Source organism: Exophiala aquamarina (assembly GCF_000709125.1).
Source record: "Exophiala aquamarina CBS 119918 chromosome Unknown aczIA-supercont1.1, whole genome shotgun sequence".
Lineage (NCBI taxonomy): Eukaryota > Fungi > Ascomycota > Eurotiomycetes > Chaetothyriales > Herpotrichiellaceae > Exophiala > Exophiala aquamarina.
In genome coordinates this window covers 2,298,032-2,313,087 of record NW_013550587.1, presented here as the reverse complement: position 1 = coordinate 2,313,087, position 15,056 = coordinate 2,298,032, and the positions used below count along the sequence as shown (strand labels likewise).

Here is a 15,056-nt window from a genome sequence, read left to right as displayed (position 1 = left end):
CTTCATCACTATCCTTCAGACACCCAAAAAGACGTCAAGAGGTGCAGTGCAGGTCACTGCTCTGGAGCGAACAAAGAATAACAACCTCACCTCCCACGCCCCCGACTTCGTGGACGTACCAACAAGCAACTCCCGAGCATCCTCGAACTGCTCTCCATCTGAGCTGAATATCCCTCCTTGCGACTCTCAACGGGCGCCGTTGTTGATGCTTGTCTGTTTATTGCCAGCATCTGATTTCCCGCATATCGCGCCTTCGATTTCCTCCCCTCATTCTACCAACACATCCCTATTCGACATGTCGAACCTACTACGAAGGACCATTGCTCTGGCATTGGTACTAGCACTGACAGCTTCTCCAGCTATGGCACAATCAGCAACAGTTGCCCCTGGTGCAATTCAAACCCTAGGATGCTATGCATCAGCAGATACCCTGACTGAGTTTGGCGATTCGGTCGGTCAATCATCTGGCTATTGTCGAGATAACTGCACACAGCTGGCTAGCCCTGCGCCTGTCATGGCAATTACTGGTGGCGTCACCTGCTATTGTGGCGATGAGCTTCCCGCCCTGGATCAGCTAGTGAGCGATGACAAGTGCAACGTGAAATGCATGGGCTACGGTGTCGATGATTGTGGAGGTATGGGCTATTACCAACTTTACCTTACGGGTCTCGGCGCGAATGTGCACACAGCTCCCAACAGTTCAACGAGCGCTAGCGCTGGTTCAAGCTCAACCCAACCAGCAATCGTCACAAGACCCGGCGAGACAGTGTTCGTCACACCTACCGCCAGTTCAGACGAACCACAACCGTCATCCAGTAGCGGTCCCAACAAAGTCGGCATTGCTGTGGGCGTTGTTGTCGGAGTTCTCGCCCTTGCAGGCATCATTGGAATCGTGGTCTTCGTTGTCAAGAGAAAGCGAAACCGAGAGATTGAAGAAGAGCATCGTCGTAATGCTGCCAATTCTTTCCTATCTGGCAAATCCGACAAGTCGTCGCCGGATCAACGACTCGATCCTTCGATAAACATTCATGGACGACAAAGCATTGGCAGCATTGCTGATGAGCGGGACTTCTCGAGGAGAATTTTACAGGTATGCTTAGTAACCCTTCCCTCGCCCTACTATTACTATAAGCTAATCTTATCGTCAGGTACGGAATCCAGATCGCGATTCGGTTCGGTCGACTATGGCATGATAGCTTTGTGCAGTTTCGGCAACACCAATTTTTCAATTTACTCGTTAGCTCAATATCCACATCATGATGATGATGATGGATGACTGCCAACCTGATCGAACTCCCTTACAGCTTTTCAACACGATAGCTACTTACCAACAAGTGCGCTCCAGCACTGTGACGACCTGGTCCGAAGATCCTGCAACCTGTTTCTTCTGCTACATGCGCACTGCTCACATTTCAGCAGTTCAATTGAAATGACGACGATCCTTATCTTATCTTATTACTTGGTTTTCCTTTTGGGGTTATTAGAGTAAGACGCTCCTTATCAGTGGCGGATGGCATAGCTCAGGAGTTGGTGGCTCGCGGGTTGTCTTTGGACCAATCTTGCAGTCTTTCGTGTGTTTTGACTTGGCAGGAATAGAAGCATTGAAGATGCCAGTTTGGCGCTTGACTAAGATCGAGTTCCACCGAGTGTGGGGACGAAAGCATCTGCTGGTAACCGTTGCTAAGTTGGAGCAAGAGCCGGTCGGTCATACAGGAAAGACAGGGATATTTTTAATATTCGCACACACGTATGACATGGCCAGTGAGGCAAGTCCCCAGATTATTATCTTGAGGATAATACGAAGACACTATCGGGGATGGGATGGTGTGAGGAAAGAAAGAAGTTCCCCGGAATCTGGATAGGCTAGAGATGGCTGGGCGAACACATGTTTGTCTATACCCAATATCCCAATTTTGCTCCCCATTTACCTCCAGAGTTATGTTATGACAAGACGACGGATGATGGATGGTGTTTGATGTGCCATCGGCGTTCGAAGGAAAAGTCAAGGCATATCTATCACCCATACCGGGAGGAGGTATACTGTACTATTATACTACAACTACCATTACTACCATTCCCAAACAGCCCTGGCTTTCTTCATCTATGCTTTCTTTCCTACCTTCTCTCTTCTACGTGCCTTTAATACTCTCGATCTCCGTTGCTTAACCCCCCGGGCTTCCCGCAGCAAAGCAAGCAGACACTCTTTCTAGAGAGGTGGTCGGGGTTTCCTTCTCCGCCCTTTCCCCTTACTATACTTGATTACTTGATCTGTGGACGCGGGGACACTAAGACTTACATGCTCGGTATAATGATGGCTGTGGGAGGGAGCTTTTTTATGGCGCATGCTGAGATGCCCTCTGTTCCTTTTCTCTGGCTTCTCTCATATATATATATATGTGTGTGTGTGTGTGGTGAGTAGTACGTATTATACATCGTAGTGCGCTGAGCGAAGCATTGCTTCTTTCCTCTCTGGATATTCCAACTCGTTTGTGGTCGTCGGCGGGGGAGAGCACGGACCACCAACTACTGCGCCGTGAGGCCTCAGTGTCTCTATCCCTCCGTTCGGGGCTTTTACGTTTTGACATACCTCATATGTCCATGTTGGAGGAGGACGCGTTCTTGATGTAACACGGAATGAATATGGTGGAATTAGTCCGTGCTTCCCTCATCGATGTTGCTCGTTTCATTCCGTGTCCTTTTTTCTTTTCAGCCTCCAATCCCAACGGCATTTAGGATCTGCAATGTGCTCCAGCCGGGCCCGCCGGGGACGACTTCTCGCCAGGTCTCGTCAGGGATGTTGGCTTCGGGCGGTAGGATGGACCAGTTGGGTGACGGTTCGGATTTGATCCATTTGAAGTCGTCGACTTGGTCCCATTGATTAGGGGGTTCCGCGCCGTCTTTTGGCGAGGGAAGGAGTTCGGACTGTTCGACAGCGAGAAAGTATGGTTAGAGAGTTTGGTTGATAAATCAAAATGAGATTTAATAGGGGCTGGTCGCAGAGGGAGAGGAGGGACAAGTAAAAGTAGACAGAGACGTACTTGGAATTTTGGCAAGGGGGACAACCGGATGCCCTTGCAATCTTCGATGATGGGCCTGCTGCTGCAATGCAGATAGACGTCGATGTTCTCGCATTCATGCATCCGGAGTTGGCGGGCCTTGAGGACTATGACGCTGTTCTTGACGCCTGTGATGTGAGCCGGGCCGGAGACGGAGCCGCAGATCAAGAGTGATGAGGAAGCTGAGTTGATGGTCAGGCTTGCGAAGGGGCTAGTCGCGGTGCTTGGGACAGAGAGGTCGACAACGCAGCTGGTGAGCTGTTGGAGGTTACAGGGAGTCTGCGAGTGGAGGGCGGAGGATGGGAGAATGATGTGTGTGTTCGTTTGGTTTCTGATGGAGATGGAGGTCGCGGTTGTCGAGAGTGACGGCCGGTCTTTTGTGGACGAAGACGGATTGACTCCTTCTTTGCTAGCGGTTCTATTGAGATCTCCGGTGTTTGATGATGTTTGATCTGCTGAGGAGGATTTCTCGTTGGGAGGTGTATGCACGTAAGCAGGAGTATTGGGAAACGAGGGAGTCGGGGAGTCCTGGAAGTTAGGGGACAGGTGACCTGGGATATCTCGACGTTTCTGAGCGGCCATCTCGGCGGCATCGCTTAGCGAGAGAGCAGAAGGACTCTTGTGGGCTGATTTGAAGGAGAACTTGGGTTTGGGAGCGTGCAGCTTTTTGGATTCTTCGAATTTCTCCTGCAGGGCTTTGATGGCCTAGGGAGTCCCCGGAGAATCTTGTAAGCCAGATATTGGTGACAAGAATGGAGGTTTGCGAGAATTATTGAATCTTTGAAAGTTTCGTACCTCAGCATAGGTCCTTTGGTCGTAGGAAGGGAGGTAATTGGAAGCATCTTTGACTTCGGCTGAGAGTCGCGTGATGCCTGCGAGACAGTGATCCGAGGCATCTGAGCGTTCACCGCCGATGAGGGCAGTGTCGGCGAGGTGGTTCATCTGCTCTTGCAAGGCTGGGTGAGGAAAAGTGTAAGCATATGGCTGGACTGCACAGTCAAGTCTGGCAATACCTGTGATCTCTTGTTGAAAATAATGGAAGAAGCGCTGCTGGTTGGACAGCTCGGCCATGATTGCGTCGACGGGGTAAGATCAAGGATGATGGGGTGATCTGATATAAGAATGGATGGAAGAATGGAAGATAGTGGCAGGACTTGAATCAAGATCAACTACAGTAGTTGGTGGAAAAAGAAAGTTCAATATATATTAGGACTGGCATCAAAGGTCGACGATGAGGTCACTAAAAGCAGGGAGACGGCGAATGTGGGAGGGGCCGAGGGCACGAAGGGACAACTGCCAGTGGCCAAGCACGGGGGTGCGGGGGACAGATTAGGTAAGGCTCTGTGCGTGACTACGCTCACTGCAGTGCCACCCAGTCACCCACCAGTGCCCATTAGAGTGGATTAGTTAAGCCTTACCTCACTAACCAGCCTATATCCAGGACTAACTTAGTTCACGCGGTAGCTAACTCTGGCAGGCCCCAAGCACCAATTAACAAGCAACTGCCTAAATACTTGTCCTTGTTGTTATTAGGCTAGCCAAGGGTTTCGCCAATTTGCAGACTATGACTACAGACCATCTTCAACATTCATTCAACACCGAATCGAAAATAATCACCAAACCGTGAAAGCGACCTCCCTCCCCAATCCCCTCCTCTCTGCACCTTCTCTCCCTCTTAATTCTGCATGGTGATACCCTCTCTGCTACGTCGAGCTTCCACTCTTGCTAGAACCCGAACCAAAGCCAAGTCTGCCTCTCCATCTCCGTCAGCTGCGCGACTACGCTCCTCTCGCAACGAGATAACAAGTCCTAAATTATGTGGTAGGCAAGGACCTGGCGTTGCTGCTCTGCTGGTCACTAATCATTTTATTTTCAGACGCCATTCTTGACCGTCTTCGCCCTTCCCTTCCTGCACCGGGCACCTGTGATCTGATCGACGTGCTCCCCGGCAATGCTGTCTGGTCTCAAAAGCTGCATGCCATCTTGAAACCTCGTCGCCATATCCTAGTCGAGCCCGATTTAACCCCCTTCTCAGCCACCCTCACTCCCTTGCTCGAAGCCTCCGGTTCCAAATACCGACATGCTACACTCCTCGAGGATGTCCTTGACCCTGAGAAGGGTTTCTTGTCCGAGTACCCTCAACTCCATCAATCCTCCCCGAACCGTACTCAACTGAACCCGAACTTACTGTTGACCGTCAACCTGTCTGGTCCTCTTACCTCCCGCTCAGGCTTTGTTGGTTCCATGAGCAAAGTCTTCATCAACAATCTTTGGCATGCAATATGGGGTCAACGCGGCGATCTCTATCGGAATGGCATGTTCAGAACCCTTGCCTGGATCCCTTCCCAGGAAAAAGGTCCCCTGCTTCCACATTCTGTAGCTATCCGCCGCAAGCAGAGCATCACCTTGGAAGCCAGTGCTACCGTACATGAGCTAGCTGCTCCTTCCAAACTCGATCGCCAACGCATCGGTCAGGGTGAACCATGGGCTGATCTTGCAAGAGAAGGTTATCTACGTGTCCAATCGGCTTCCAAAGCTGAAGGCATTTCAATCCCCAGATCTCGCAAGCAGCCGCTTCCGCCTCCGCCACTTCTAACTTTGAAACCCGGAGCTGCAACTCTCAGGGATGCTGCTTTTACTTCAGACGCCAAATGGGTGCCCCAATTGATAGAACTGGATAATTATCTCAAGGAGCATGACACTGAATGGTACACTGCTGCTTTGAAAATGGATGCTGAAGCCACTGCCCCTCGAGTGAAGCCACTTGAGGCCAATTCCAAGCGTAAAGCATGGCGCCTCCTCATGTCGCGCATTCGAACCGAGCACAACACTCGCACAAAGGCCATCGATCTAGTCAATCAGCAGCGCCTTCTAGAGCGGCAATGGAAGGACGCCATATTGGCATCACCCTCTGGACTTCTCAAGACTTCCGCCGAGGAGCGCCTACGAAGAGAGGCTGATTCTTTGGGCGCAAAATTGAAGAAACTGGCCCGGAATAATAGGGTCTTTGCAGAAAAGGCAATTGACGACTTCCGAGCATATGACCACAAACCCCGAGTCCTCCTGTGGAATCATCGAATAGCAGAGCCGTTGTTGGTTCACAAAGACGAGTTCTCGTCTCCTCACCATCAGATGGCTTTCTTTGACATCCTTCCAAAGGCTGATTTGACCTACCAACTTGACACCGAAGACAAAGTCATTTGTTTCGGCCATTTGATGAGTCTGATCTCCTTTTATTCAAGCAAAAGTGTCCATGAGGTCTGTTCTATGATCATTCCTGCTGGCGTGGACGACTTCATCAAAACGATCAAGGGCATTCAAGACCCAACCAAAGGTGGTTGGTATGATCCAAATATGCTGAGAATAAGGTCTCTCCCTGTAGATTTGATTGTCGAGATTGCCCTTGCCTTTGAGAGGTGGCCTTTTCGACCAACAACTCAAAGCCTACTGGCGGTCAAATCTGATTTTGACTCGACCTATAAAGAGCCTGCCAATGCTTGAAAGGCTGCACGGATGGGTTCTGCTGTAAGCAAATCCTTACAAGCTATCCTAGTTCTTCCTTTATCTCTCAATGCAAATTAATCAGTCCGCTCAAGACCTCCTCTGTAGTTACTACGTTGGCAAACTCCCCTCTCAGACTTGCCAAGTTCACTCGATGGACCGTCTCTGCATCAAAGCCGCCTCTATTGAATGTGCCTGTTGCGTCCGACACGATAAAGAGCTTCTCGGGCTCCACAACCGCCAGGTCCTTGGCCATGCGAGTGGAAGTACTCACACAGTGGTCCGTTACAAGTCCTGCAATGATGAGCTGCTTGATGCCTTTCGATCGAATGTATGATTCCAGTGGTGTGTTGATAAACGCAGAGTTCGTGCTCTTCGAGAAGACTATTTCATGCTGCGACGACTCGATCGGTTGAGCGCAAGGTTGGAATTCCACACCACCCGGATGTCTGCTGGAATCTGGGTATAGCGGTGATTCTGGATTCAATGATTTGTGGAAGATGTGGAAGATGGTTATCGGCCAGCTTGTACTAGAGGTATCATTATACTTGCGCACCGCTGAGAGGAGCGATTTGATGTTCTCTTCGAATTTTGGTGTCGAACGCTCCGTCCCAAAGAGTCCGTGTGATGTGTTCAGTCCAACTTGAATGTCAATAAGCAGTAGGGCTGTAGGCGTGCCGGCGGATGAGGTAATTGAGCCTGGAGCAGACATGTTTTGCGGTGTACTTTGAGAGGTAAATAGTCAAGATCCAGGAAGATAAGGTCCCTTTCTTGCAGCTTTTATAGATTGTTCCAATCTTGTATGACACCTAGGTAGTCATCCACATACGAATACGTTCTGACAAACCGCTAACCAACCCTTTCTCTTGTGAAGAACGGTTCTGCCTGTCTGCAACTTTGGTGGTCTTGTCAAATGCACGCCCTTCCAGATTTCTAAATTCATTTGCTAGTTACATTATTCACATCAAATTTGCTCGGAAATTGTATGTATCGACCTAATCTATAGACCTGTCCTGAACTTCAAACCAAGGATCTATCTCTTGGTTCTCGTCAACAATAAGTGAGGTTAGGATCAAGTACCCAGTTACGCTCTCGCGCTGTTGGGTTTGCATTGTCTGACCGGTCTGTCAGATGATGCAACACTGCACCGTACATTAATACGGTGAAGCGCATAAATTTTTTCGACAACGGATTTTCTTCCCTGATAACTTCATCGTGAACCTCGTTTCTAAGTCGACATCATGTCTACCAATTTGAGCTGTAGAATTTCGTGCTCTTAAGTGGTCCTTTGAAAGCCTCTTGGATAGGTACATCTCATGCTTGGAGCTTGAAGCTGACCACGAAAGGATGATATGGTTGAAGATTCAGAACACCCTGCCAAACGTCTGAAAATGGAACAGGTAAACAACCCGCTTTGTTGTAACTGGTTTCCGTCGGGCATATTTGTTCCCTGTCCCTCCAGATGGTGCTGAGGAGTCATTGACGAGAATCTGTAGGCTACCACCCGGAATGGTGGAGATAAACGTCAGAATAAGGGTAAATACCGCGCGCAGAACACAAGGAATCGACAAAAACTCGTTGTTAGTGCTTCTGGCATACATAATGGGGACGTTGGCATTTTCGTCACATGTGATAAAGGCCAGGAAAAGAAATGTTTACAGGAGCTTGTCGATTTGTTAAGTGACGTTCGTTCCAAGTCACGAGCCTCTACTGATACAAACTTTGCTGATTCTCCAAAAGGAATTGGACCAGAACAGCTCGACGACCGAAGAAAACGCCGAAAACGCTCACTCAAATGAGGATGTTGATCGCGATATTGAAGCAGACATTCAAGCCGAACTTGACTCCCTCAAACCACAACCGAATGCCGCCAGTGCACCAAGTCAGAAACTATCCTGCGTCGAGCTCGATATACCCTGTGTTTCATTTGTTCGTTTCCCAAGTGAATTGGTGTCCTCGCATAACCCGGTAGAGATTGTCCGCAAGCTATGTACCACAGCAGCAAGAAAGGATTTCCAAGGCCCTCGAAGTCGTTATATCAAGAGACTAACGCCTATATCCATCGTGCGAAAGACCATGGCCAATGGCCTTGAGTCTCTCTGCGACGAGTTGCTCCCGGCCCATTTTCTGGTTGAAGAAGATCCATCGACCAAGCCTGCGGCAAATGATACAGGAAATTCTCATTCGCAAGGTTTCAAATTCGCCATTCGTCCAACCATTCGAAACAACAACAAAATGAATCGTGACCAAGTCATCCAGACAGTCGCTGCCAAGGTAGAAGCACTAGGGAAAAAGAAGCATTCTGTCGATCTCAAAGACTACGATAAACTGATCCTTATTGACGTCTATCGAAATATTGTGGGCATGAGTGTTGTCGGGAGCGAATTCGAAACACTGAAAAGATTCAATCTTGCGGAAATACATTCGAGCCACTTTGGAGACGATGATACTTAGCCAAACCACCCAAAAGCGAACTAAGAGCCTTACAAGGAGTCTCTCGGCGGTCTCGTCCAGATAACCTGTTACCTTCCTGCATCGGTGTTCATTTCAGGTCCAAGTTGAGCATCAGTAGCCTTTGCCTTCTTCACCTTCCTCCAGAGGGACCCCCACAAGTCTTCACGACGTCGTCCTCCCTCACTTCCATCTGGATGAAGAATTCTTTTCGCAGGCCAAGCTCCTTCCCATTCCCCCTGCGCTCTTGGAAGGTGGCGAACTAGCCTTCGCCCTGTTCTTTTGCTTCCATTTATCAAGGTAGCCATGATTGAACCTGTGCGTCAATTGGGCTCTTCTCGGAATTGGCGGAAGTTCTCCCATGTTTGGTGGAAGCTCTTTCATGATTGACAGCATCGGTTCAACCGCCGCTTCACGGATCTGGCCTGCCGAGTTATGTGTCGCTGATGGACCAGGCCCGAGAGTTACTTCAGATGCATTGCACTGTTGCTCACCTCTTGTAATATTCACTCGTCTGCTCCATGAAGCTTGTTCATCGTTCTCTTCACCACAGCCTGAGATTTTTCCGTTCACCATGGTTTCCGACATGTCAGTCAACAAGCAAGGAAGCTTATAGCCTTTGTTGATATAGCGGCGGTTTGGCTTGCAGATAATCGGCTCAAATACAAGAGGAACATATATCTCTTACAACACAATCGAATCAAATTCTCATTTACAGCTTTTCATGGAGAGCAAGTAAGTGAGAATAAAAGGCAGAAATTTGCCTTTTCAGCCAACAATCCACGTTGTTTTGCCATCTATGGACGAACGAGTGTGATGTTTTGAATGATGGATCAAATACAAATATGGAATAAGTCAACGACTATAAGGGCCAATCTACCTATTCAGACGATGCGGGGAAGAACATCGAATGTAAATACCCAGAAACAAGAAGAGTCATACAGATACGAAATGAGGTTGAAACATGGCCTGTTAATTGAGTGACATACCTCTATGGATCTGCAAAATCGCTTGATTTCAACCAAACACTCAGGAGCGTCACTAAGTATTCCAGGGAGTTCGACGCGGCCATATATCTATGTTCGTGATCCTTGCCCTCTGACCACGTGCTCGAAATTTGGAAAGCATTTGGAGTTCTCTCGCCCTGGTTCACTTGAACACAACCGATAATGGTAACAGACATCTCACTAACATCAGCTTCGGTAACATGTATAATATTGATTTTGCTAACATAGTAGTGAGATCAATGCCGTGGATTTGGAAAATCTGCATCGACCCTCCAGCTCAATCATATCGAATTGAAAACACGTGACCGCTAGTTCTAAGTCTTGAAAGACCGAGCATCTCCTTGGAAGTTAAATCAATCGATCCGTTCAACATGTCACATCAAGCTCACGAGCAACAAGGCTCCTAGTAAAGTCCAGATGTCCGGTAGACAAAGCTTCTTCACAGCCGAGGACAATCTGCCCAATTCTCCTCCAACGCATCGAGATCCTACAAAAGCGGAATTGCAAGGACAAGTCTCTGGTGCACTGGTTATTTCGCGTTCAGTGGCAGAACAAGGGAGATTCATCGTGGAGTCAGGACAGCAGAAGAACGTCGTCAGAGTTTGGATTTGGTCAGCCGGAGCAGAGACCCCTTTGTAGCCGTTGGGACAGCATGTCCCCATCTCAGACTCAGCGTCGTTGATCAAAGACCAGATTGTGTCCGGTGGACAACGGCCTTGGTCCTTGCATTTATGGGATGCTGAGAGCGTCCTTTTATTTCGTTCCGGTGGGATCGCAATCGATGATGCTAGGCAGGCGACGAATGCGAGAATAAGAAAGATATGTATATGTCCTCGAGGGTGGAGGCAATGTTGTGGGGAAGAGCCCATTTTTCGGTCAAGTTTGTTTCGAGGAGGAATATCATCAGTTTTCCTCTCGTGGAAGTTCAAGCATCCAGAACAGCGAACGAGAAACCAGGAAAACCAAGAGAACGATATCGCCAATCAAAAGTTTCTTATACTCATACCGATTCGCCGTTTCCACTCCAGCAAACAGCGGGTGAAAGTATGCAGAGCGACACCAAAGGCCTGACAGTTCCAGGGTCAAATACCAGATGTGCCAAGTGGATCGAAATACTACAGGACAAACCATCGGCTTCCTACCGCTAAGTCGAGTGCAAGTGAAGCATCAATGTCACGCTCGTTTGACGGGAAGTCGGGTCTCTTCACCTACAATATCCAATTTTTCGGCACTGAGCTAGAATACCAACGGCCGCTCAGAATACTAAGTGGAAACATAACACACAACACAGTCTTCGGACTAAAGATTCTATGACTGGACCTTACCCGAGACGTCATGTACAGCTCTAAAATTCAAGAACTGGACTTAAGCGCCCATCGAGCCCCGTGACACCGCAAACATCTCAAGGCATCTTGAAGAGAAGAAAAAGAAGAAGAAACTCAAGCCTTCAACTGACTCGCCAATTCAGGCATGAAGTTGGATGTCTAGACATGACCTGGCATGACCCGATTATGCCTTTTCCCTTTCATCCCTGCACCTCAACTACGAATTTCACGCATAGTAAAAGTCGTTGTCAGAAGCTACGGCAAACATTCCCATGCACGCAACCGCTCTCAGTGGGAAGCATACCGCTTGATTGACTAATGCATCATATTCGGCGAATAAATGGAATGGCAGAGAGGATAAACAGCCGAGAAGATGCAGCCAGTGCTTATCAAACAAGCTCATCGCTCTGAAATACAATGTACGCCTCTTTTTCTATCCTTGTTCTTCGTTGCGGGTTTTGCTGCTTGAAAAATCAAGCTAGGCGTTGAAGCCACCCCAGTTTCAAAGAGCGTGGTCCAAAAGCTGGATATCTCCAGGCCCACTTTTCAGGGGCCCAAGCCTTGTTTCCCAGCGTGCGACTATGTCTTGATACGATTGACAATCCCTTGACTGCGTGAGAGAGTGTGTATCACAACACCGTGGCACTAAAAAGCCACACCGTTTAAATCCACGTGCGTTAAATTTTACATGCCATTTGATGGGGATTTCGCTCAGTTACTATGTACGAGTGGGCCATCTCGGATTCCTGTTCGCTAGGATACCCATCGCATCGGCAGTCACTAGTTAGCTAAACACTCTCCATTCATTCATCCATCTACACCAAACCCAATCACCCATGATGCCAACAGTCTTCCTTAGTAAGCATATCTAAACTTTGGATTCTGGAAGTCTGTCAAATCGTTGAGCAAATCACCATCACCCGCCTCAATCTCGAGATTGATACCCTCTGCGGCGGCCTGGCGATCACGCTTCCTGTTGCGCATGATGAGCAGGGCGCGCAGGCAGAGCGTGAGGGCTATCTGGCCGGCAGCGCAGGATAGGATCAATTTGCAGCCTGTCTGGTAGATGGGGGCTTCCGTGGCGATGAACGCGTGTGGGCCGATCACATTACCCGCACAGTACGCGAGGAAGACGAATGCCGTCGCTGTCACGCGCTTTGTGTACCCTCCGACGTTTGTCGCGGGCAGTTGTAGCGCGAGCACGAGTGAGGCGACGTAGCTTCCGATCTGCGTTGGGAGTTAGTCCCTGGAAAGGAGGGAGTTTAGTACAGCTTCAGGTCACTCACGATGTAGTATCCAAAGAGGCAGCCGACGGTGTTAGAGCGAGGCATCTTCCACATGAGGATGGCACCGGTGATGGTCGGGAGGATGTAAAGGGCCATTATGATTGTTCTGGAGTTCTTGAATCTTGATGCCAACCACGGACCCGAGAAAACAAAAACGACCTGGAACGCACCCTGGGGAATCCCATACGCGGTCGCGAGCAACGGATCGTTACCCGCGATGCCCTTGACGATCAGTTTTCCAAAATTGGCAACGCCGCCGTTGATGGTTTCGTTCAGCAGGGTGAAGAGGAATAAAATCCACACCTGCGGGTCGGTCAGGGCCTCGACGATCTGCGACCATTTGATCTTGCGGTTGTAGACGCCAGTGCGGTTCGTTTGGCTTCGCGCAATCAGCAGCGCCTTTTGTTCCGGGGTGAATGCCTTGGCTGTCATGATGTTGTTGGGGAGGTACCAGAATAGCACCATGCCCCAGAGGACGGTGACGCCGCCGCAGAGGATGAAGATGATTTTCCAGATTGGGAAGCCGTTGGCGTGTCCGACGGCGTAGAAGAGGATGCCTCCCGTCATGGACCCGACCCCATTGAAGCAGTAGAATGTGCCTGCGCGACTGGGCTGCTCCGGCTTCACGTACCACATGCTCACGATCATCATGAAGCACGGCGTGATGACGGACTCGAAGACACCGAGCAGAAATCGGCAGATCGCCATGCCGGTAAAGTTATGGCAGGATGCAGTGATGAGCAAAATCGAGCCCCATGTCATGACGAAGATCGAAACGACGCGTGCCGTCGGGTAGTGCTGCGCCAGATAACTCGACGGCCACTCGGCGACCAGATATGCGAGGTAGAAAATACTCGCCAACCACGAGTATTGATTCGAACTCATGCCCGTACTGGGGAACAGGTCATAGACGGCCGCATAGCTCAGCGCCTGCTTGTCGATGTACTGCAGGAAATACGTGCCACAGAGCAGCGGCATCAGCGTGAAATCGATCCTGCGCACGATTTTCCTGTTGAGTTCCTTGTCCTCGAGCAGCTCGGCGAGGTACGCCTGGGAGAAGTTGTGTTCGCGCAGGAAGAGCCCTGCTTCGTCCAACTCTTCAACGCTGCCGACGTTGGTGGTCAATGTCGGCTTGAGCTGGTCATCTTCTTCTTCCATGATGGCCTTCTCCTGCTTGCCGAGGTCTTGTACCTTTTCTGCCATGATGTGTCAGATTTCCCGTCGTTGAGTTGACCCTTGGGATGTGGTGGAAGTGCGAGTGCGAGTGCGAGTGCGAGTGTCAGCCTGTATCCTCATCTACGACGTGGAACCTCGTAGCATATATACACCTGATATCTGACCCCTTCTTATCAGTGAACCTTACCCCGCGAATTACAGCACCCCCGATATCTAATATCCCCACTCCTGCAATCTAGCCTGAAGCCATGTTGTGTTGATATCAGGACCCAAGAGAGCATCAACCTAGCCAAGGACGAATATCAAGTGATTCGGAGTGCAGAAATGGAGCCGAGATTCCCGCCGGGAAGCCTAAACGGAGAATGGCGGGTCTTGATCACTGCTGGATAATGCTATGGTTCTGATAAATGGAACTGGTTAGTGAAGGCTCGCGTAGGCCTCGAGGCCTCGAGTCGAGGGCAGATCTCTCCACCCGGACGGAGTCACGTCCAAGGCCGGAAAGCCAACTCATGAATGTGTTTGTATGGGTGCATATTCCGTATCTTTCTACCGACGGAATAGTGAAGATAACGAGTTCTGTTTGCAACTTGGGAATAACTCGCCAGCAAACGCCGATAGTTCACTCAGTGTCTGCCGATTGCATTTAGCGAAAGCTACTCTGTGCTATCCGACATACAGGTAAAGTTCAGGAAAAATGGCTATCAATTCTTCACCAGCACCTTGGTCAGAACCGCTACGGCAACAAATGTATGTCCATGTCCATACGACCCTGATCTCTGCGGCTTTAGACGAATATTAAATGGTTCACTAGATGCTGGGAGGGAGGGTGCTAATAAGGTGTCCCTCCAGGGACCATAGTGAGGATATTCATTATACCTGGAGACGGACAAATTCCCCGGCAAGCAGCTAGCGCAGGTCTTAGCAGCCACTCACACGTCTTGCACAGACAGATATCAAAGACCGACGACTTGGCCGTCGGCCGCTCTGAGCTTCCCGCGGTGTCGTTGGGTGGGTCGCTACTATATCCACCCCGACAGCCCGTCGGACATTTCCGAGGCTTGAAACTTGAACCTTTACCTAGGATTGTGACCAGTAGACATGGAGAACCACGTGAAAACCGACATGACGATCTCGTGCGGTGGTTCTGTAGCTGCAAGTTTCCTCCATGTTCAACAAAAAGTTGGTGGTAAGTCGTACTCATATATGTATGCAAACAAAGCCCAGCAACCATCGAAAATCCAACTTTTCGCATTC

At 49.6% G+C, this 15,056-nt stretch overlaps 6 protein-coding genes across 6 annotated transcripts; 3 read left to right on the top strand and 3 right to left on the bottom strand.

Annotated features, from left to right (window-relative positions):
- Positions 1-295: 295 nt before the first annotated feature.
- A1O9_00821 (uncharacterized protein) lies at positions 296-1,193 on the top strand (the record flags this gene model as incomplete). The annotated part of the gene is made up of 2 exons (XM_013409984.1): positions 296-1,090; positions 1,149-1,193. The coding sequence occupies 2 exons, from the start codon at positions 296-298 to the stop codon at positions 1,191-1,193; spliced, it is 840 nt and encodes a 279-aa protein (XP_013265438.1).
- Positions 1,194-2,706: 1,513 nt separating this feature from the next.
- On the bottom strand, positions 2,707-4,127 carry A1O9_00820 (uncharacterized protein; the record flags this gene model as incomplete). Its single annotated transcript, XM_013409983.1, has 3 exons — positions 2,707-2,922; positions 3,039-3,761; positions 3,852-4,127. The coding sequence occupies 3 exons, from the start codon at positions 4,125-4,127 to the stop codon at positions 2,707-2,709; spliced, it is 1,215 nt and encodes a 404-aa protein (XP_013265437.1).
- A 614-nt stretch (positions 4,128-4,741) lies between these two features.
- A1O9_00819 (uncharacterized protein) lies at positions 4,742-6,557 on the top strand (the record flags this gene model as incomplete). The annotated part of the gene is made up of 2 exons (XM_013409982.1): positions 4,742-4,877; positions 4,933-6,557. The coding sequence occupies 2 exons, from the start codon at positions 4,742-4,744 to the stop codon at positions 6,555-6,557; spliced, it is 1,761 nt and encodes a 586-aa protein (XP_013265436.1).
- Positions 6,558-6,624: 67 nt separating this feature from the next.
- A1O9_00818 (uncharacterized protein) lies at positions 6,625-7,269 on the bottom strand (the record flags this gene model as incomplete). The annotated part of the gene is made up of 1 exon (XM_013409981.1): positions 6,625-7,269. The coding sequence occupies one exon, from the start codon at positions 7,267-7,269 to the stop codon at positions 6,625-6,627; it is 645 nt and encodes a 214-aa protein (XP_013265435.1).
- Positions 7,270-8,159: 890 nt separating this feature from the next.
- A1O9_00817 (uncharacterized protein) lies at positions 8,160-9,011 on the top strand (the record flags this gene model as incomplete). Its single annotated transcript, XM_013409980.1, has 2 exons — positions 8,160-8,186; positions 8,298-9,011. The coding sequence occupies 2 exons, from the start codon at positions 8,160-8,162 to the stop codon at positions 9,009-9,011; spliced, it is 741 nt and encodes a 246-aa protein (XP_013265434.1).
- A 3,184-nt stretch (positions 9,012-12,195) lies between these two features.
- A1O9_00816 (uncharacterized protein) lies at positions 12,196-13,829 on the bottom strand (the record flags this gene model as incomplete). The annotated part of the gene is made up of 2 exons (XM_013409979.1): positions 12,196-12,567; positions 12,627-13,829. The coding sequence occupies 2 exons, from the start codon at positions 13,827-13,829 to the stop codon at positions 12,196-12,198; spliced, it is 1,575 nt and encodes a 524-aa protein (XP_013265433.1).
- Positions 13,830-15,056: the final 1,227 nt, after the last annotated feature.